The 22,510-nt window shown below is 47.0% G+C and overlaps 1 protein-coding gene across 1 annotated transcript; it reads left to right on the forward strand.

Annotated features, from left to right (window-relative positions):
• Nucleotides 1-465: 465 nt before the first annotated feature.
• Nucleotides 466-21,254, forward strand: LOC136628725 (zinc finger protein 419-like). The gene is made up of 7 exons (XM_066604825.1): nt 466-498; nt 881-1,060; nt 1,143-1,266; nt 1,349-1,413; nt 12,619-12,951; nt 18,580-18,682; nt 20,206-21,254. Exons 1-7 carry the CDS (start codon nt 466-468, stop codon nt 21,030-21,032), a joined length of 1,665 nt encoding a protein of 554 aa, XP_066460922.1. The 3' UTR covers nt 21,033-21,254.
• The last annotated feature ends 1,256 nt before the right edge of the window (nt 21,255-22,510 follow it).

The following is a 22,510-nucleotide window of genomic DNA, read 5'->3' on the forward strand; positions in this document are numbered from 1 at the left end:
AAAAAGCGGTGCTCGAGTGCAAAAACGCCCGAACAGAGTACGTTCGCTCATCTCCAACACTTATGTCCCACTTCCTGACCACACCTGTGCGCAGTTTCCCTTTTCTCAGGCTGACGACTTCTCCCTGCCTCACGGCTATCAGTCGATCTAATCTGGGTTGGGGAGAACCCTGTCTGGAATTTGATTTGCCTGTAGTTCGGGCTTCATAAAACTCTGACAGGTTCCTTTTAATATCTCCTTATCGGGGTTTTCCTATGACTTGCTTCATAACCACTCCATCTTTCCTGACTGCTGCTGACCAGGACATGTGACTGCTGCAGCCAATCACTTTTTATGTAATGGGAAAATACTTCTAAATGTTTTCCCTTATTATCTCCAGTAAATTTAGTTTCTTATGTTCTTTGTGTTTTTTACATTGGTTCATATTCTTTTCATTCAAGTTCCTACCAGATTGATTCATCAAAGATGGAGAAGGACAGAAACAACATGGCAGAAAGTGTATTAAATCTCACCCTAGAGATACTCTTCCAGCTGATTGGGGAGGTGAGAGATTCTGATGATGTCACATTACATCATTCTTATCTATGGTAATAACAGATGATGTCGCCGGAGGAAGGAGAGATTCTGATGATGTCACATCACATCATTCTTATCTATAGTAATAACAGATGATGTCACTAGGGAGGTGAGAGATTCTGATGATGTCAGATTACATCATTCTTATCTATGGTAATAACAGATGATGTCACCGGAGGAAGGAGAGATTCTGATGATGTCACATTGCATTCTTATCTATAGTAATAACAGATGATGTCACTGGAGAAGTGATGGACTCTGGAAATGTCTGCAGTGATATTTATTAATGTCTCCCCACATGCAGGATTACACAGTAGTGAAGAAGACCTCTAGTGATGGCTGTCGGGCCCCTGTGTGTGATGGGTGGGGAAGACCCCGGAGCCCAATAGTGGGGCCCCCATCTCACCCCCTGATACATGAGGACATCAATGTACAGAAGATTCTAGAACTCACCAACAAGATTATGGAGCTGCTAACTGGAGAGGTGACGCTGCAGGGAATGTTGGGACATTATACAGTAACAGCACTGGAGGCTTCTGGGTAATGACTGTATATTGTGTTGTCAGGTCCCTATAAGGTGTCAGGATGTCGCTGTCTATTTCTCCATGGAGGAGTGGGAGTATTTAGAAGGACACAAGGATCTGTACAAGGAGGCCATGATGGACAACCACCAGCCGTTCCCATCACCAGGTAATAGACAGGACTAAATCCACGGGGACTTTATTATCTGTATGTAGGGAATGACTTCAGTGTCTGTCTGTGTTTCCTGCAGTTCCATCCAGTAAGAGAAGCCCACCAGAGAGATGTCCCCGTCCTCTTCTTCCACAGGACCATCAGGTAGATGGAGATGTCCCTCTGATCTGTAGAAGGGCTGTGAAGCTTTTGTCTTTAGTCTTATTAGATGTCTTGTACTTGTGTGATGAGGCTGGTGGAGATGGCAGAATTACCGCTGACCAGAGACTAGAGATGAGTGAGCACCAAAATCGTCGGGTGCTCGTTGCTGGAGTCGAACTTTCCGCGATGCTCGAGAGTTTGTTTCGAGTTGCGAACCCATTGAAGTCAATGGGCGACTCGAGCATTTTTGTATATCACTCGTGCTCCGCTAAGGTTTTCATTGGTGAAAATCTGCAAAACCCAAGAAAGTGATGGAAACGACACAGAAACAGATAGGGCAGGCGAGGGGCAACATGCTGGGCTGCATTTCAGGTTCCCAGGTCCCACTATTAAGTCACAATAGCGGCAAGAGTGGGCCCCCTCCCCCCTCCCTAACAATTTTTACTTCGGACAAACCCTCATTAGCAAGGCACACCTTAGCTAAGCACCACACTACCTCCAACCAAGCACAATCACTGCCTGCGGGAGACACCGCTGCCTCTTCTCCTGGGTTACATGCTGCCCAACCCCCCGCACGACCCAGTGTCCAAACCGCTCATAAAAGTGTCCCTGCGCAGCCTTTAGCTGCCCTCATGCCACACGCTGCATGCATAGCCACACCACCCTCATGTCTATTTCTCAGTACATCTGCAATGAGGAGGAACCGGAGGCACACACTGCAGAGGGTTGGCAGGGCCAGGCAGCGATAATCTTTAAAAGGGGCGGGGCGATAGCCCACAATGCTGTACAGAAGCAATGAGAAATCCAATCCTGTGCCACCTCCATCAGGAGCTGCAAACGTGGGCATAGCAATGGGGAATCTGTCAAGGTGTTGCATAGCTCAATCGACACTGCAAGGGGAAAGCCGTCTGCACTCTGCCCCCTACCCAAGTCAGTCAGTGTCTTTGTGCCAGACAGGTCAAACACTGCGATGGGAACTAAGTGGGCACCAACAGCATAGGTGGGTCCTAGGCAACCCAAGACATGAACAAAAAATAAATCTGAGCGGCCACACATGGCAGACTTGCACCGCGCCCACGACATAGGCTTCAGCAATTGTAGGCAGGAAGCGGACTTTCACTGCACCCAGGACATACACCTTTGCACAAACCCTCAGCAATCGTGGGCCTACAGCGGACTCCAATGCTAGCGTAGCTGTGCACATCTCATTAGCGCTGTATTGGTCCTGTAGTTTGTCCCAATGCAGTGCCCCGGATAGTAGAGCTAACGTCAGATGAAATACAGGTGGGCTTCGGCCCACACTGCATACCCCAGTCAGACTGGGTTTTTTTATAACAGTATACACAGGCAGGTAAATCTCCCTAATGTGAAGTCCGTGTGGATCGACAGCATGGGTGGGTCCCAGGAAGCCACCGGCGTTACATTAATAAATCCCATAGCAGTGCCCTGCACAGCTGAGGTAACGTCAGATAAGATACAGGTGGGCTTTGGCCCACACTGCATGCCCCAGTCAGACCGGCGTTTTTAATACATAGACACAGGCAGGTACAACTCCCCTATGTGAAGTCCCTGTGGACCCACAGCATGGGTGACTACCTGGACCCACCGGCGGTACATAAATACATCCCATTGCAGTGCCTTGGACAGCAGAGCTAACGTCAGATTCAATACAGGTGGGCTTCGGCCAAGAATGTTTTCATTGTTGGAGGAGGAGGACGGGGATGTTTTCGAGGCAGTACGTGTCCTGTCCCCGTGTCCATGGTTATATGCACCTTACCAGTAACCGCGTTGGTGGGATAGTGGTCGCAACTGTGGACCTATTAGCGCAGTTTTATTTATTTGGTTTTCAGAATGTGGCCAGGATTAAGTGGGCCGTGGTGGGGGGCTTTCTTATTGTATAGTTTAAGGTGAAATTCTTGGACTGCCGCCAGACGGACCACTGCGAAAGCATTTGTCAAGAATGTTTTCATTGTTGGAGGAGGAGGGGGATGTTTTTGAAGCAGTACATGTCCTGTCCCCGTATCCGTGGTTATATGCACCTTCCCAGTGAATTAGTAACATTTCAGTGGTAAGAGTAAGGACAGACCCCTGTAACATTTCATTGGCAGCAGTAAGGACAGACCCCACTAAGATTTCATTTGCAGCAGTATACATAGACCCCAGTAACATTTCAGTAGTATAAGTATAGACAGACCCCAGTAACAGTTCAGTAGTATAAGTCTAGACAGACCCCAGTAACAGTTCAGTTCCAGCAGTGTAGACAGACCCCAGTCACATTTCAGTTCCAGCAGTGCAAACAGACCCCTGTAACATTTCAGTAGTATCATTAGGGACAGGCCCCAGTAACATTTCAGTAGCAACAGTATAGACAGACCCCAGTAACATTTCATTTACAGGAGTATTGACAGACCCCAGTAACATTTCAGTAGTATCAGTTGCGACATGCCCCAGTCACATTTCAGTTCCAGCAGTGCAGACAGACCCCAGTAACATTAACGTAGAAGCAGTATGGGCAAAGCAGCAGATAAACATTTCCCTGGCAGCAGTGTAGGGAGAGCACAGCATTTGTAACATTTCAGTAGTAGCAGTATAGACGGGCCCCAGTAACATTTACGTCGAAGCAGTATGGGCAAAGCAGCAGATAAACTTTTTCCTGGCAGCAGTGTAGGGAGAGCATACTATTGGTAAGATTTCAGTAGTAACAGTATAGACAGGCCCCAGTAACATTTACGTAGAAGCAGTATGGGCAGAGCCCACTATTAGTTACATTTCTGTTATAGCAGTATAGACATGCCCCAGTAACATTTCCGTTGAAGCATTATAGGCAGAGCCCAGTATTAGTTGAATTACAGTAGTAACAGTATACACCAACCAAGGTAACATTTCAGGAGCAGAAGTATCCGCAGACCGAAGTAACATTTCTGTTGCAGAAGTCTAGTCATACCCCTCTAGCGTTACAGTGGCAGAAGTATAGGTAGGCAGAACAGAGTTACATTTCTGTAGCACAAGTGTAGGCCAACCCCAGAAATAGTGGCGTACCATGAGTGCAGGCGAAGCCCATAAAAATTACTTGGATTACATTGTAGGCGAGGGCTCGAAAAATTGGTGTACCGACAGTACAAATATACCCCAGAAAAATTGCCCATGCCCAACCCAGAGGGCAGGTGAAACCCATTAATCGCTTAGCTTACTGTGGCTTAATTTGTAACTAGGCCTAGAGGCAGCCCAGTCAAAATAAAAATTGGTTCAGGTGGAAGTTTCAATGCTTTAATGAGAATTAAAACAGATAAATATTATTTTGAAAAGTTATCAGCCTTTTGGCCCACAGAAAAATTGCCCGTCCGGGGTGATTACGTGAGGTTTCAGGAGGAGGAGCCGGAGGAGGAGGACGAATATCATACACAGATTGACAAAGCTCTTTAGGTAGCGCTGCTGTCCGCTGGTGGAGAAGAGAAGTCTTGGGAAATCCAGGCTTTGTTCATCTTTATGAGTGTAAGCCTGTCGGCGCTGTCAGTTGACAGGCGGGTACGCTTGTCCGTGATGTTTCCCCCAGCTGCACTAAACACCCTCTCTGACAAGACGCTAGCTGCAGGGCAAGCCAGCACCTCCAGGGCATACAGCGCGAGTTTGGGCCACGTGTCCAGCCTGGACACCCAGTAGTTGTATGGAGCAGAGGCGTCACGGAGGACGGTGGTACGATCGGCTATGTACTCCCTCACCATCTTTTTACAGTGCTCCCGCTGACTGAGCCTGGACTGGGAAGGTGTGACACAGTCTTGCTGGGGAGCCATAAAGCTGGCAAAGGCCTTGGAGAGTGTTCCCCTGCCTGCACTGAACATGCTGCCTGATCTCCGTGCCTCCCCTTCTACTTGGCCCTCGGAACTGCGCCTTCTGCCACTAGCGCTGTCGGATGGGAAGTTTACCATTAGTTTGTCCACCAGGGCCCTGTGGTATTGCATCACTCTCAAACCCCTTTCCTCTTCTGAAATGAGAGTGGAAAGGTTCTCCTTATACCGTGGGTCAAGCAGTGTGTACACCCAGTAATCCGTAGTGGCCAGAATGCGTCTAATGCGAGGGTCACGAGAAAGGCATGCTAATATAAAGTCAGCCAAGTGTGCCAGGGTACCTGTACGCAACATATGGCTGTTCTCACTAGGAAGATCACGTTGAGGATCCTCCTCCTCCTCAGGCCATACACGCTGAATGGATGAGAGGCAAGCAGCATGGGTACCCTCTGCAGTGGGCCCAGCTGTCTCTTCCTCCTCCTCAGGCTCCTCCCCCTCCTCCTCCTCCTCCACGCGCTGAGATACAGACATGAAGGTGCTCTGACTATCCAGTGACATACTGTCTTCCCCCGCCTCCGTTTTCGCCCGCAAAGCATGAGCCTTTATGCTTTGCAGGGAACTTCTCAACAGGCATAGCAGAGGAATGGTGATGCTAATGATTGCAGCATCGCCGCTCACCATCAGGGTGGACTCCTCAAAGTTTCCAAGGACCTGGCAGATTTCTGCCATCCAGGCCCACTCTTCTGTAAAGAATTGAGGAGGCTGACTCCCACTACACCGCCCATGTTGGAGTTGGTATTCCACTATAGCTCTACGCTGCTCATACAGCCGGACAAAATGTGAAGCATAGAGTTCCACCGTGTGGGCACGTCGCAAAGCAGTCGGTGCACTGGCAGATTAAACCGATGTTGCAGAGTCCGCAGGGTGGCAGCGTCCGTCTTGGACTTGCGGAAATGTGCGCTGACCTGGCGCACCTTGCCGAGGAGGTCTGACAAGTGTGGGTAGCCTTTCAGAAACCGCTAAACCACCAAATTAAAGACGTGGGCCAGGCATGGCACATGCTTGAGGCTGTCGAGCTGCAGAGCCGCCACCAGGTTACGGCCGTTGTCACACACGACCATGCCTGGTTGGAGGCTCAGTGGCGAAAGCCAGCGGTCGGTCTGCTCTGTCAGACCGTGCAACGGTTCGTGGGCCGTGTGCCTCTTCTCTCCTAAGCTGAGTAGTTTCAGCACGGCCTGCTGACGCTTGCCCACCGCTGTGCTGCCGCGCCGCGCGACATCGACTGCTGGCGACGTGCTGCTGCTGACATGTCTTGATTGCGAGGTAGAGGTTGCGTTGGAGGAGGAAGGTTTAGTGGAGGTGGCATACACCGCCGCAGATACCAGCACCGATCTGGGGCCCGCAATTCTTGGGGTGGGTAGGACATGAGCGGCCCCAGGCTCTGACTCGGTCCAAGCCTCCACTAAATTCACCCAATGTGCCATCAGGGAGATATAGTGGCCCTGCCCACCTGTGCTTGTCCACGTGTCCGTTGTTAAGTGGACCTTGCCAGTAACAGAGTTGGTGAGGGCGCGTACAATGTTGCGTGAGACGTGGTCATGCAGGGCTGGAACGGCACACCGTGAAAAATAGTGGCGACTTGGGACAGGATAGGGCGGGGCCGCCGCCGCCATAATGTTTTTGAAAGCCTTAGTTTCCACCAGCCTGTAGGGGAGCATCTCCAGGCTGATCAATTTGGCTATGTGGACATTTAAAGCTTGAGCGTGCGGGTGCGTGGCGGCGTATTTGCGCTTTCACTCCAACGATTCTCTTAGCGATAGCTGGACGCTGTGCTGAGAGACATTGCTGGATGGGGCCGAGGACAGCGGAGGTGAGGGTGTGGGTCCAGGCCAGGAGACGGCCGTGCCTGTGTCGTCAGAGGTCGGTTGGATCTCAGTGGCAGGTTGGGGCCCAGGGGGAGAGGCAGTGGCGCAAGCCGGAGGCGGTGAACGGCCTTCGTCCCACCTTGTGCGGTGCTTGGCCATCATATGCCTGCACATGCTTGTGGTGGTGGCTCCCCGGCTGATCTTGGCGCGACAAAGGTTGCACACCACTTTTCGCCGGTCGTCCGCGGTCTCAGTGAAAACCTGCCACACCTTAGAGCACCTTGGCGTGACGCGAGCGCGTGCTTTGGGAAACAGCTGGGGGATTATTCGCTCTGGCCCTGCCTCTACCCCTGGCCACCCCACTGCCTCTTCCAACCTGTCCTGTGGCTGCAATTGCCTCCCCCTCTGAAGACCTGTCCTCAGTTGGCTTATCACACCAAGTGGGGTCAGTCACCTCATCGTCCAGCGGCTCTTCTTCCGAATCCTCTTTGCGCTCCTCCCTTGGACTTACTGCCCTTACTACTACCTCACTGACAGACAACTGTGTCTCATCGTCATCGTCCTCCTCACCCACTGAAAGCTCGAGACAGTTGCCGAAAGTCCCCAGGCTCATTCCCCGGACCCTGGGAACTTTCCAAAGGTTGGGCATCGGTCACGACAAACTCCTCCGGTGGAAGAGGAACCATTGTTGCCCAATCTGGGCAGGGGCCCGAGAACAGTTCCTGGGAGTCTGCCTGCTCATCAGAATGTGTCATTTTCATGGAGTGAGGAGGCTGGGAGGAAGGAGGAGCAGCAGCCAGAGGATTCAGAGTTGCAGCCGTGGACGGCGTAGAAGACTGGGTGGTCGATAGATTGCTGGATGCACTTTCTGCCATCCACGACAGGACCTGCTCACACTGCTCGGTTTTTAATAAAGGTCTACGACGTGGACCCAAAAATTGTGATATGAAGCTAGGGACCCCAGAAACTGTCCTCTCTCCTACTCCTGAAGCAGGCGGCTGTGATTTGCCTGGATCAGGAAATCGGCCTATGCCCACACCTTCACTTGCAATTCCACATCCTCGCCCGCGTCCACGTCCTCTACCCCTACCCCTACCCTTCAGCATGGTGGATTAAGAATCGAGCAGACACTGAGCAGTGTAAAAAATTTTTGGAATTATTGCCGCGCAGTTGGTGCCTGTCAACGGTTATACAACGCAAAAATAAGCCTGAGCTAAATTATAAGGAAGGATGCAAGCAGGACGAGCTGAGCACTATGCAGTTGAGATTCACCTCCAGTCCCACAGGCCACGCAGTAATGTGCACTGGGTTACAAGCAGACGGAAAAAAGGAGTCCTTTTTAAAAAAAAAATTTTTCCAATAAAATGCAGGCAATGGAGCGTGTATTGGACTCTCCTTCTATGGCTGTCTGGCACCGTACACTGCGGCGGCAGCTGTCTGGTAACCCAGAGCGCAGAAAAATATTAGTGCTTTTTAAATGTGCACTTGGAGGCAGAGAGCGCTTACGTAACGCTAACTGCCCCCAGCAAAAAATGCAACTGAAGGCTGAACTGAGGCCATGCAGTGCAATGCTGAGGTACTACAACTCCCAGCAACCACGGAGCTAAATGCACAGGTAGACAGGATTCCACACTACCACTGTCCCTGCCTCACCAATACTTCCCCTATACTACTTAGTACAGACTGCAGCCTGAGAACGCTATAGCTGTAATGGGGCTGCACGCCTGATATACAAAAAAAAAAAAAAAAAAGGCAAAACTGCTCCCAGCACCCACAACAGTAGTGCACTAGGTGAGCTGTGGCCCTAAGAAGGACCGTTGGGGTTCTTGTAGACACTAACACTCTCCCACCAGCAGCAGCACTCTCCCTAATCTCTGTCAGTGTGTGTCTGAGGCGAGCTCCGGGCGGGGCTGATTTAAATACTCGAGGGTCACTTGATCTCTCCAGCCACTCACTGCAGGGGGGTGGGATAGGGCTGGAACGTCACAGGAGGAAGTTGTAATGCCTTCCCTGCGTTTCTATTGGCCAGAAGATGGCGCAAATCTTTCAGGGAAGGAAATGGAATTGACTTGAACACCGCATGGTGCTCGGCTCGGGTAACGAGCATCTCGAACACCCTAATACTCGAGTATCAAGCTCGGACGAGTACGCTCGCTCATCTCTACCAGAGACATTAGATCAGTTGTGTCAAACTCAAGTATACCAAGGACCACATCAGCGTTATGGTTGCCTTCAAAGGGCTGATTGTAATTGTAAGACTATAAATGAGGTAGAAGGCTGGATTTGATCCAGGGACCTTAATTTGACACATATGCATTAAATGAAGTCCGTGGGAAAAAAATGATCAAGGTCCGCTTTTCCTAAAACGTGATCATTTTTTGGAAGTTTCACCACTCAACAAGCCACAAGTAAACACGCAACTGAATTTTGAACCCTGTAATACATGCAGGGTATATTTCTAAAGCTGAAAACATGGCTGAGAGTTAAATAATTAAAAATATATTTCTGTCTTTCCCTTAACCCCTTAGTGACGGCCCCATTGCCTTTTTATGTCCTTGCCTGCTGGGCTTAATTCCTAGAGGACGTAAAAACATGCCTCCTCTAGGAATGAAAGCCCTGCAGGCTCAGGACGTGATTGCTCCATGCTGCCGGTTACCGGAGGTAGCCGACAGCATGGAGCTGTCATCCAGGACTGCGGGACCCCACCCCCGGTCACACGATCACCAGTATCCACCGGATACCGGCGATCGCATTAAAGTTACCAAGAGTTAAAAGCAGTTGAGATTTCAGCTCCCCTTACGGATCAGTACTCACCCCCCACTCCCACCCCCACCCCCGTCCTCCGCGCCGTCCGGCATCATCTTCTTTCTTCCTGGTCCTGCCGCCGGCATCTGCTCGCCAGACGCATTATGTCACGCGCATGCGCAGGGAGCCGTGAGGCCCGGGGAATTTAAAAACTCCCTGCTCCCGGCTAGTATGAGTAGCCGAGAGCAGGAAGCTGTCACTGGAAGCTGCTGTATGCAGTTCCCGGTCACATGATCGCTGCTATCCAATGGATAGCAGTGATCATGTAGAAGTAAATAAAAAAAGTTTAAAAAGTGAAAAAAAAAAGAAAAGTTCATATCCTATGGATCATATCCATGAGGGGAGATGAAATTAGGTACCTAAGGCCCCCAGATTTATCCGCGGACCTTGCCCAGCTTCTGCGCACGCGTCCGTTGCCAAAATGGCAGACGCAGGCGTAAAAGCCACAGATTGGCGGGGTAATTTAAAATCTCCCCGCAACTGGCTACTAAATGTAGCCAAGAGCCTGGAAATTTCATGGGGTGTCATGGTACGCTTTTCCTAGTCATGTGATCACGGTTATCCAATGACCCCTGACGGGATCCTTATCTGCGGACCTTTCCCCAGTTTTGGGGCATTCGGCCGTTGCCAAAATGGCAGACGCAAGCGCAGAAGCTGGGGAGGGCAAGGGGAAATTTAAAATTTCCTTGCTCCTGGCTAAAGGTAGCCAAGAGCATGGAGATGTCACGGGGGGCCGCAGTGAGTGGTCTTCAGTCACGTGATCGCTATTATCCAATGGATAATGGAGATCACGTAAAAGTTAAAAGACAGTTAAAGTTTGACGCTCCGTTCAGTTTGGGCCCCGTTGTGCATCCAGACAGAAAATTAGGGCCACAATGGGTATGTTTCTGAACACAGGACAAATGGAGGTATACATTTTGGGGTGAATGTCTGCATTCCTATGTATGCTGTACAAAAAAAACTATTTTTAAAATGACATAATTGCCAAAAAAACAAAAATCATAATTTTTTCCTTCTGCTTTGCTTCGATTCATTTAAAAACGGTGGAGTCAAAATACGCAGTACACCCCTAGATGAATGCATTAAGGGGTGTAGTTTTTAAAATGGGGTCATTTTTAGGGGTTCTCTATCGTTTCAGCCGCTCAGGGCGTCTACCAGTGTGCAATGGGGCCTGAAACCCCTTCAACCAAAATGTCTGTTCTGAAAACCACCCACTGCTGCTTTCGGTTAGGGCCCCGTTGTGCATACGGACAAAAATTACAGTTTTTCAAACATGCGTCCAGAATAAAGTAAAGATATGGAAATATATATCTTAGCAAAAATTTCTACAATATGTTTGCACATATTTGAGATATTACAGTTGAAAATGTGAAAAAAAGACAAATTCTGTGGGTCTATTTTTACCACCTAATTAAAGTATAATATGTGGCGAAAAACAATATCAGAATCACTGGGATATGCAAAACCTTTACGGAGTTATGATATGTTAAGTGATACACGTCAGATTTCCAAAATTTGCTCCGTTACTAAGGCGCAAACAGGCTTCGTCACTATGGGGCTAAAGCACCACTCTGGCAAAAACCACATTTTCCCATCCCTGTACCCCTCCTCTGCTTTTCTGCTGTGTTCTAAATGTCTCTGAATATTTCCTATACATTGCAGTTACTTCCATGCAGTGCAGTCTTCTGTCTACTTACCAGGCACTGTTCTGATGTTAAGATCTGCCCCTGCTTTGTCTTCCACTCTTCTAAGCTATCAATCCTATGGTGCATCAATATTACATGATTAGTTAGTACCATCTCTGCCTGCTGGGAGGTGATATTATTAACTTCTGCATTCACCTAAGTAACCTATAGACCACGAGTACACAGTCAGGTGGCTGAACTGTCATCTCTTTCACTATAAATGTTTGACAAGAACTGCTAATCATCAGCTGTAACTGTGATAGGAGTCTCCGTATCCCCCTCTAAAGAGCTTGTCTGGTAGGATCCATCACACAAGAATTATGCTTACTGTAAAACGGACTTTTTGGGATGAACATAAAGCGCAGTAAATCTGAGATGTTCAGAATTGAAACCACATAACATACAGTGTGTTTAGCCATGTTAAATATACATATGTATGATGTACCTGAGGGTATCATTGAGTCGCCATGTAATATCTACTGTATGTCCAGTTTCTAGACCTGCAGCTATGTAGCAATCAGAGTACCCCGTTTCCCCGAAAATAAGACATGTCTTATATTAATTTTTGCTCCCAAATATGCGCTACGTCTTATTTTCAGGGGGTGTCTTATTTCGCCGCGGCAAATCCGTCTGTGGCTGCTAATCCCTCAATTGGCCAGCTTTGTGGACGAAATTTCTCAGAAATCTCGTCCACATGGGACAGCGAATCTGTCACGGCAAAGCTGGGAGAAGCCAGTGTTGTGGTGCGGATTCACTGGCCACAGAAACGGAAAAGCGTGCAGCCAGGTCGCTTCAAAACCCGCGGCTAAGTGCCGTGGGTTTTGAAGCAGCGCTTTCCCGGCGGAAATCTCGCTGTTTATCGCTGTGGCCAAACTGCGAGATTTCCGCTGGAAATACGCTCTGTGAGAACCCAGCCTTAAGAATCACACACAGGTTGCCTGACTCACACACAGAGCCATGAAAAAATAAGGGCTGTAAAGTAACGTACCTGTCTGCAGACTTTAATTACCCGTACCGTATCACCGACAGAAGGTTCTGTACCACTTGTAATCAGGGATGGTATTGCAGCTTCCGGCCACCAGGGGGAGCTCATCACAGCAGACGTGTACAGCAGGAACAGAACATACAGTATGGCATTTTCCAGCCAGCAGGGGGAGCTCACGACAGCACACTCGTACAGCACCGCAGGGACAGGATAACGGCAGCAGGAGAAGGGGTAATGGCAGACTGCAGATCTACCGATACATCTGGAGGTTAGCGACAACGGGGATGGCAGCAGGGGACAGCCCTCTTGACTTGCCTGCACATTTACAAGCGATGGCCGTGGAACATCGGGAACATCGGGTGGCAGGTGACTGTCTTCATATCCTGCATGCAGCTGCTCTGCAACGGACGGTGAAGGTAGGGGACAGCAGCGGTGGGCTAAAAAGAATCATAGCTGCATGCTCTGGTGTTCTGTTCATCGGGCATGCTTATATACAAACACACTTTACTATGCCTTACTATCGGGGGGGCTTATATTTGGGACTTCTGCAAATGTCTTACTATGTCTTACTTTCAGGGGGTGTCTTATTTTTGGGGAAACACGGTAGTTAGAACATAACCCACTCAGACAAGGGGTTTCCTACTGGACCTTCTATGGGCAGCCAGCCAAAATAACATCACCCAGAAGTATGGTGGGGTTCAGTAAAAGTGTCAGGGGTTTAAAGAATTGGTTTAAAATGACGTTGAGAAGGCTGAACTATTCAATTACTATTTTGCATCTGTTTTCTCTTGGAAAGTAGATGTAACATCAACTGATTTTTCCTGTGCCAATGAAAGAATAAAATAATGCAGGCCATCTATTGGAACTTCTATTGCAAATTCTGCCTTTTGAACATACCCTAAAGGGTTATGGAGGGTCTAGATTGCTGTGTATTTAGGTGGGATCTGGACTGGGTTCCGTATTTAAGGGGGGTTTAATTCAAAAAGGCATTGACCCGGGGTCTTTTTTTACAAGAGGGTCTGACTTGGTATCTGTGTTTAGGGTGGATCTAGGCTTGGGTCTCTATTTAGGTTAGGGTCTGGCACAGGGTCTGTATTTGGGGGTGTTGGGATCTATAGTTTTCCATAGTTCTTCTTCTCACAAGCTGAATGCCATAAGGAACCTTCTGAAGGGTGAGCTCACATGTATCAGCCACAGGGTGGCTGCAAGGGGAACAAAATACCATTCTGACATGGGTTTACCACAAATCGGCCATTTGTTCAAACAGACTGGCAAAGCTGTGCGGTTTAGTGAATGATACTGCTGTTTGTTCTGCTGGCCTCTTGCCTTTCCCATGAGCCACCTCAGGTTTGTGATGTGGTCACGGGTCCCTCTACCCTTGTAGAATTTAGCTTTTATATCAAGAATTTACTGGTCAATGATATTGTCTAAATGCCCCTAAATGATTTTGTGAAGTACCTTGCTGGCATGGGGAATCAGAGAGATAGTTCTATAGTATCTACAGACCTTGACATCACCCTTCTTAGGCAGTGAGATGAAACTGATCTTTCCCAATCCTTTGGCCATATACAGGTGTTCCAGATTGCCCCCCATAGTGTTATTAGTGCGGCTCTCTGGACTGGTTAGGGCAGCTCTGCAATGATTCTATTGATGCCAGATGTTTTGCTGTCTGGTAGCTGCCTCATCGCCCACTTCACTTTCCAACAGGTCTGGTTCCAGATCCTCTTGGCTCCCATGTTCCTCTGCATGGTCACTGCTGCGCTGACTTTTAGTCCTTCTGTATATTCTTTCCATCTCTTCTTCATGTCTTACTGGTCACGGATTTCATTCCCATCGTGGTCCTTTATGGCTGCTTGGCAGGCAGAGAAAGGCTTCTTCATCTTTTTCAAAATGGTAAATAATTCCCTTGTTTGACCCTTCTTAAAGGCCAATTCAAGGCTCCTGCATCGGGCGTTCAAGAAATTTTAGTTGTTTTTTTCTGTCTTGTCTCTATGCGGCAGTGATCCTGAGGTGGCTGGACATAAATGATCAGGGTATTGGGTTGAAAATAGATGGAAGAACCATCAGTAATCTAAGATACAGAGATGATGCGTTTTACCTGCAGATGCAAGGCATTTTCATGGCAAAAACGCCTCCCATCACTTCTGGGAAGTAGCGATCGGCAAATGTTTCCATTGTTTTCAGTGGGAAGCATTGCATCGCATGCCGTGGGATGTGGTTTCCTGTGTCATTGAAAACTATATGCAATGTGCTCTGAGGAAAGCAAAAAGATAGAACATGCAGTGATTTTTTTTTCTTCCCGCACTGCACAAGTCTCCTGATTTTCTTGACCGTGTGAAAGTGAGCATATGCTTACTCTCCTTGGCATACCTGCGGACAGCAGGGGAATACCCAGCAGAATAAGTATAGGACTTGCATCGCTGGATTCAGCGCTTCAGCTCCTATGAGCCCTTAAATTTAGTTTATGGGACTCATAGGTGCGGACAAGGCAGTGCAGTTTTTGGAAGTGCTAATCAGCTTATCAGCTGCTTTTATTGTGATAGTTGTATCATTAGATAAAGATCTTAAAGCATCAAATTCACATTTACTCATGTTTGGTTTCCCAAATTTGGATTTACCATCAAAACACCTTAACTTTGCCACATCTTTTTGGACCAACGCAATGTAGGCCTCAGGGCAGGGATTGGAACAAGGAGATAAATAGTGGCTTTTGTTGCGCAGACCAACACCCACCAGGGAAAAGCCCCCACGGGGGTTGGTCTGCGCAACAGCACCACTGGATTTATCAGAGAAAGTATTTCTCAACCGCAAATTGCGGAAGAATCTTTTTAAATCAAGGTCAAGCTGAAACCAGTCCATATACCCAGTTTTTGGGCAAAAAGATAGACCCTTAGCGAGTACCTTACTTTTGGTGGCGGACAACGGTCTGGAAGATATATTCACTACTAGACTAGATTCGACATCGATCGTCCCAGTGGTGGCCTTGATGTCGGTACTTTGTTTCTGTTGTGCATAGTCTCTCTTGAGGGTCCTTTTATGCTTGACACCTCCTCTTCGCTTGCTGTGTCGTGGTCTTCTTTTTTCTTGCATTTGTTGGACATGCCCCACCCTAAAAAGGACTGGTTAGAAGGGGTAGTGGCACATGACGAGTCATCCGTGGAGTATGATAAACTAGGAAACTGATTGGTCCTTGGACGGTTCCTATATCTTCTTCCTCTAGATCTAGGTTTGTTCCTTTGAGGACCTTGTTCATAGCCATGGTGAGTCTTTAATGCCTGCCAAGAAAAGACAGCACCCTCTTCATAGTCATGTTGGTCACGAAACCATTTGGATCGTTTTCAATCCTCCAGATCTTCCTTGAATCCCTTCAAGAAGGCGTCAAATTTCATACGTCGAGAATCCCAATCTTGTTGAGTTACTTTACTGGTGATCTCAAACTCAATCGAAGAAAATAGCTACCTAAGAGCACTGGGCAACAAGCAGTCATATAGCAGCATAATAGGGTATAAACCACAGTATAGTTAAATAGATGCAGACAAGGAAAAGCACCAGCTGCCGGTAAGATCGGGGCTAAGCAAGGCGCAGGCGTCATGACGTAGACGCACTGTGTATCAATATGGTAGAGCTATACACAGCAGAAGCTATGAGCGGTGATCATGTGGCAGCGTCCGATCACGTGAGAAAGACGGGGTTCACGTGACCGTGCGTGTGACGTCAACGTGTCGTGTAGTAGCAGTGAGTGCATAGTAACAAGTGATGCGTGAACGTTATGCGTCATCTAGAGAAGTATATAGTAAAAACATACTAATAAGGAGTAATAGATGTAATGAAAACCGGCAATATAGCAATATATAAGTGGAATAGACCAGAAATGGTGTCAGGTGAAAAACCATACAGAAATTAACACATGCGTGAAAAATATAGGGTGATGCTCATGATGGACTGTGGTAAAGATGTCAGGGGAAAAAAGGGCTGGAACATGGACCAAATGAAGATCCTAAAAAAAGACAAAGAAAAAAGCCGTGGGGGCTTTTCCCTGGTGGGTGTGGTCTGCGCAACAAAAGCCACTATTTACCTCCTGGTTCCAATCCCTGCCCTGAGGCCTACATTGCGTTGGTCCAAAAAGATGTGGCAAAGTTAAAGTGTTTTGATGGTAAATCCAAATTTGGGAACCCAAACATGAGTAAATGTGAATTTGATGCTTTAAGATCTTTATCTAATGATACAACTATCACAATAAAAGCAGCTGATAAGGGCGGGGCGCTCGTGGTAATGGACACTACTAAATATCTTAATGAGGTCATGCCACAATTATGAAGCATTGAAGTCTGATCCCACTCCTCGACTTCAAATTCAGAATTTTACTGAATGATGCTATGATGGACGGCACCATTGATGCCGAACTCCTTCGCTTCATTGATGTCCTACATCCTAAATCTCCAACCCTCTACATCCTACCTAAAATTCATAATGATTTGTTGAACCCCCTTGGAGACCGATTGTCTCAGCATGTGGTTCTATCTTCACAAACGCAGCAATATTCCTTGATAAAATACTACGTCCTTTTGCCAACAATGCTCTCTCCTTCGTACAAGATACTGGTGACTTCCTATCTAAAATCTTTTATCCCGCGGGTTGTTTTTGTGAGTGCCGTGGTCTCCTCTCTTCTACGGCCCACGGCACTTCTACTTTGGGATCCTCGCCTGTTGTGAGAGTGAGGGTCTACCTTCTTGTGTGATGCATTCCCAATATAATACAAATACATTAGTAGCCTGCACAAAAGCACAGCCAACACCCAACATATGCATTATAGCCAGCTGTAGTTACTCCACGCACATACAATCCTGCCTTTACACTCAGGGCAGACCACTTAAACCATGCACGCAAAACAAAAATTCTGGGTGAAGGCTCGTGTCCCAGAATGGCGAGCAGATGACAATCAATGATATTAGAGGCTTCCTCAAAGTGATAGTTTAGTCTAACTGCGCTCACAATGTATGGTCCTCTAGACCCGCTTATAATTTCTACCCCTGGTCCCGGGGAGTCAGTGATTGGAAAGGGTTTAAATACCTCCAAGCTCTTGTGTATGTGTCCCATTTGATTTGAACACTATTTATGTGCAGGAAACCCGTACCAGACTCATTGGGCAGAACTGTCGCTTCTACATTTTCCTGGGGTGAGAGCATACGACAATTCCCTTGGACCTCTGAATGACCCAGGGCGATAACCCTACTTCATTCCATAAGGACATACAACTTTGCATTGATAACCTCCATATCTAATTAAAAATGTTATCACTTGGCCTAAGGACCCCAATCATGTCAGAATTGGGAACCAGGGACACCAGGACTGCGACGGTGACAAGAGGGCATCCTCTACGTCTAAAGGAAAGAAGGTTGTATCACCAACTCAGAAGGGGATTCTTAATTGTAAGAGCAGTGAGACCCTGGAACTCTCTGCCTGAGGAAGTGACAAAATCGATCGAGGAGTTTGAGGGAACTAGATGTCTTTTTAGAGTGCTACGATATTACAGGGTATAGACATTTAATAACCAGAAGGGTTGTGATCCGGGTATCTTCCAATCATCCGTCTTAGAGGCAGGTAGGAACTTTTTCAAATATTGATCCAGTGATTGTTCTGATTGACACAATGGAGTTGAGAAGGAATTTTTTCCTCCCAAAAATGAGCAAATTGGCTACTGCCTCCATTAGGGGTTTTTTTTTTGCTGCCTTCCTCTGGATCAACATGCAGGAGTGGGTGGAAACGGGCTGAAGTGGATGGACACTTGTCTTTTTTCAGCCTAGCATACTATTTTACTATGTTAGATGAGCTCCAAATCAAATGTCATGAACCCGGTGACAGAATCCCTTTAACGAGCAGTTGTAATCTAAGTAAATCTGCACCCACTTTGACATGACTCTGATAACTACTGCTGTCAGGTCATTTTTGGTCATCATGATGATTAATGATCATTTCTAGTGATGTAAAACCTTCCACACGACTTCTCCAACCGTCTGCTGACTCTTACAACATTTGTCTCACAGCTTTTGTTCCAGGATGAAGATTTAACCAATATTAATGCTACAGAGAAAAATGTGAGGGGCGATCAGCGGTGTAAAGAGGGGATTCCTACAGGTAACCGCCCAGGTGAGTAGTAACCACTAAATACAGCAGAGAAGAGTCACAGATTCTCCTCGGTCACCGGCTGCAGATAGTTATGTAGATTCCATGGCGACCTAGAGCAAAACTAAGAATGCTCCTCCCCCACTGGGATAAATATAATATTATATTTTCTTATCTATGGGGCCAGACCTTGTTTCAGCGCACTCTCCCCATCAAGCTGCCCACTATAGTTTCACTAGGTAATAGTGCCACCCCTCCCCCCACCGTTGTGATCTCCCTTTATGTAATAGTGCCCCCTGCTGTTGCCTCAGTTAGTAATGCGACTTCCTCTGAGACTCCGAACATTGGTATAGCTAGAGTCCTATGGGCCCAAGAGCAAACTTTAAACACCAAAAGATTTAATTCCATATCATTCCTGTCCATCTCCAAGTGGCAGCATCATACTTCCATGTGCCCCAAACTACTCCCTCATCCTCCAAGGTCCTGCAAACAGTCCCTATCATCCTCCAAAATGCTCACATCATATTCCACTGTACCCCAAACAGCCCCCATGCTCATCAATGTACCTGAACAGACCCCATTATCCTCCACTTTTCCCCATCACTCTCAGTTGTGTTGTGTGCTCTCTCACCGGCTCACAATGTGACCTCACTTCTTTCCCCCCGACGCGGTCACTCAACTACAGTGAACACTGGAGCCGGGAGGGAGGTCACTCTTTCAGCCTGTGAGAGAGAGCGGGACACAGCAGTACCATGAGTAAGACTGTCAGAACTAGTAGCAGCAAGAGCTGCCATAGCTTTGAGAGCAGGGGCAAACTAGGTGGCCATAAACATGTGTGGGGCAACCCAGCTTGGTTGTCACCTGCCCCCCTGCCCCCGGCCTAGTCCTGGTCTGACATGACAGGATATAGAATTATTGTATGTACTAAGCTGTCTTATAGATGAGCAGCTCTATGTTTGCTGTTCACTGTGTGTTCCTGACATCCGGCTTCATGGGAGATTTTATACGAGTTTTTTTTATGGAAAAACAAAAAATGATCTTGGTGCAGAAAAGGCCGAACTCCATCTGTATGGAAAATACTATTTCTGTAGCTTGGGCTCGGAGATCTACCGGGAGCAGGAACCCAGAGGTTGTACAGAACTCTCCTGTCCAGTACCTTTCATGACCCTTTTTCAGACCCCTGGGACCCCCATGTTATTGATGAAAACCAGAATTTGCTTGTAAGTACCGATTCACATCTGCAGTTTCTGGTGATGTTTTCTGCACCGACAATCACTTAGTGTTTAAGTGAGCTGCAAACCAAGTGACTTCGATGAGAGAGCGATTCTCTCTCGCTCTGTCAGGATCCGTGTTTACATGGGCTGACAGTCATCCCTAATGGCTCTTTTCAGTGATTACTCTAGTGTCTGTCAGCCTGTGTAAAAGCACCCTTAGATGATGATTACATTTTGCTACATGACTTGTTATTTGTATAGAAATGTTATAAAATATCAGTATCATTTATAAGGTTTGTAGTATTAAAGAATAATCAGCTTTACTCTCTGCAGATGACGGTACCGGGAGCTCAGAGGGAGATCTGATATCTGCAGATACTAAAGCAGAGGATTGTGGTATCACACAAGATACATATGAAGAACCTGCCATTATCCCAGATATCCCCTCAGCCCTTCACACCCAAAATACATCATCTGATCCTCTTATACAGGTCCCATCTTGTGATCCATCACACACTGATAAAGGTCACAGAAGGGGAAAACATCAAGAAACCCATACAGGAGAGAAGACGTATTCATGTAAAAAATGTGTAGAACGTTTCCGAGTTAAATCACATCTACTTACACATCAGAGAATTCACACAGGAGAGAAGCCATTTTCTTGTTCAGAATGTGGGAAAAGTTTTGCACATAAAGCAAACCTGTTTACACATCAGAGAATTCACACAGGAGAGAAGCCATTTTCTTGTTCAGAATGTGGGAAAAGTTTTGCACATAAAGCAAACCTGTTTACACATCAGAGAATTCACACAGGAGAGAAGACATTTTTTTGTTCAGAATGTGGGAAAAGTTTTGCACATAAAGCAAACCTGTTTACACATCAGAGAATTCACACAGGAGAGATGCCATTTTCTTGTTCAGACTGTGGGAAATGTTTTACACAGAAAGCAAACCTGTTTACACATCAGAGAATTCACACAGGAGAGAAGCCGTTTTCTTGTTCAGAATGTGGGAAATGTTTTAGAGAGAAACCAGCTCTTGTTGATCATCAGAGAATTCACACAGGAGAGAAGCCATTTTCTTGTTCAGAATGTGGGAAATGTTTTACATGGAAAGCAAAGCTAATTCGGCATCAGAAAATTCACACAGGTAAAAAGTAAAGTGACATGTCATACACAAGAAAAAGGAAGCAATTTAGGGCACTAAGTGATGAGTAAGAAATGTATGTAATTACTGATAATTATGTGTTATCCAGAAACAAATAGCATCCAGATAACCCACCTTTATATCAGCCGTGTACATAGAATATTTCACACTGATACATATAACTGCGTCTCTAAACTGGTTTCTAACTGTTGATAAAAGTTTACTTGTATAACTTACATGTCTGTGTTTGGACCGATCTTTCTTCTTCCTTTAGATGATGTTTCCTCAGAACTGATGGAGATGAGGGAGAGCTGCTACCCATTATGTGTATAAGTAGTGAGGGGGGAATCACTGCCGATCCCGGACTTTGTGGAGTTTGTTAGGACATTTTTTTGTTTTGAGAATGATCCTTTCATAAATGATAACTATAAGAACCTTATTCCACCACTGAGCCCAGCAAGGGCGTCTCCCCTCCATCTCATCACTATAGTGTCATATACTAGGAAGAGTCGCACACAGTAATATACAGCTGTGATCACATGGGAAAGGTGCTACAACTTCAGTGTAACATATCAGACAATATTTATACAGGACTCCAAAACTTGGGGCGCAAGCAAGCCACCTACACGTTTCACACTCAGATGCGCTCTTAATAGAATTCAAGAGGGCCAAGAGTTTTATACATAAGTGATAACTTGGGAAAGCTGCTGAGACATAATAGTTCATATCAGGGTCAAACATTTACAAATCCGGTGGATACTGCCAACAGAAATACATAAGATCTTACTTAGACTTCAAGCCTAACAAAACCCGGACACACATCTCCGTAATCTAGTAAGCTATAATGTATAAAGAAGTATAATCTTATGTATTTGTACTGACAATATCTGCCCGATCTGAGATTTACATTTTCAAGTTCTGCGCTGATTGAATGTAATTGTTTGCAAGGAGGTCAAGAGGGGTGTCCTTAAGAGCACCGGGAAGGGGGGAGTGGAGACACCTGGGGGTGAGTGGGTTGGGGATGATGTAGTATCTCCCCCAAGGAGAGCACCCAGAAGGCTTGCTATTCCCAATTATTGTTTTACAGACTTTTTAAAACCTCATACATAATTTAAAGGAATGCTTCCATCCAATAGGTGGGACTGCAGAGATGTTGTTCAATTTTCCTTGTTTGCAGGTCTGAAGTAGAAATTCACATTCCTTGTTACTGGACTAATTATTTACTGTTATGGTTATCTCTAGAGATGAGCGAGTATACTCGGTAAAGGCAAATGCTCAAGCGAGCATTGCCTTTATCGAGTACCTGCCCGCTCTAGATGAAATGCTTGGGTGCCGGCACGGGGGAGCGGTAAGTAGCGGCTGTCAGCAGGAGGGAGCGGGGGGGGGGGGGGGGAGAGAGGGAGGGAGAGATCTCCTCTCCGTTCCGCTCCGTTCTCCCCCGCAGCTCCCAGCCCGCCGCCGGCACCCGAACATTTAATCTAGAGCGGGCAGG

The sequence above is a fragment of the Eleutherodactylus coqui genome, chromosome 5, assembly GCF_035609145.1.
Source record: "Eleutherodactylus coqui strain aEleCoq1 chromosome 5, aEleCoq1.hap1, whole genome shotgun sequence".
Classification (NCBI taxonomy): domain Eukaryota; kingdom Metazoa; phylum Chordata; class Amphibia; order Anura; family Eleutherodactylidae; genus Eleutherodactylus; species Eleutherodactylus coqui.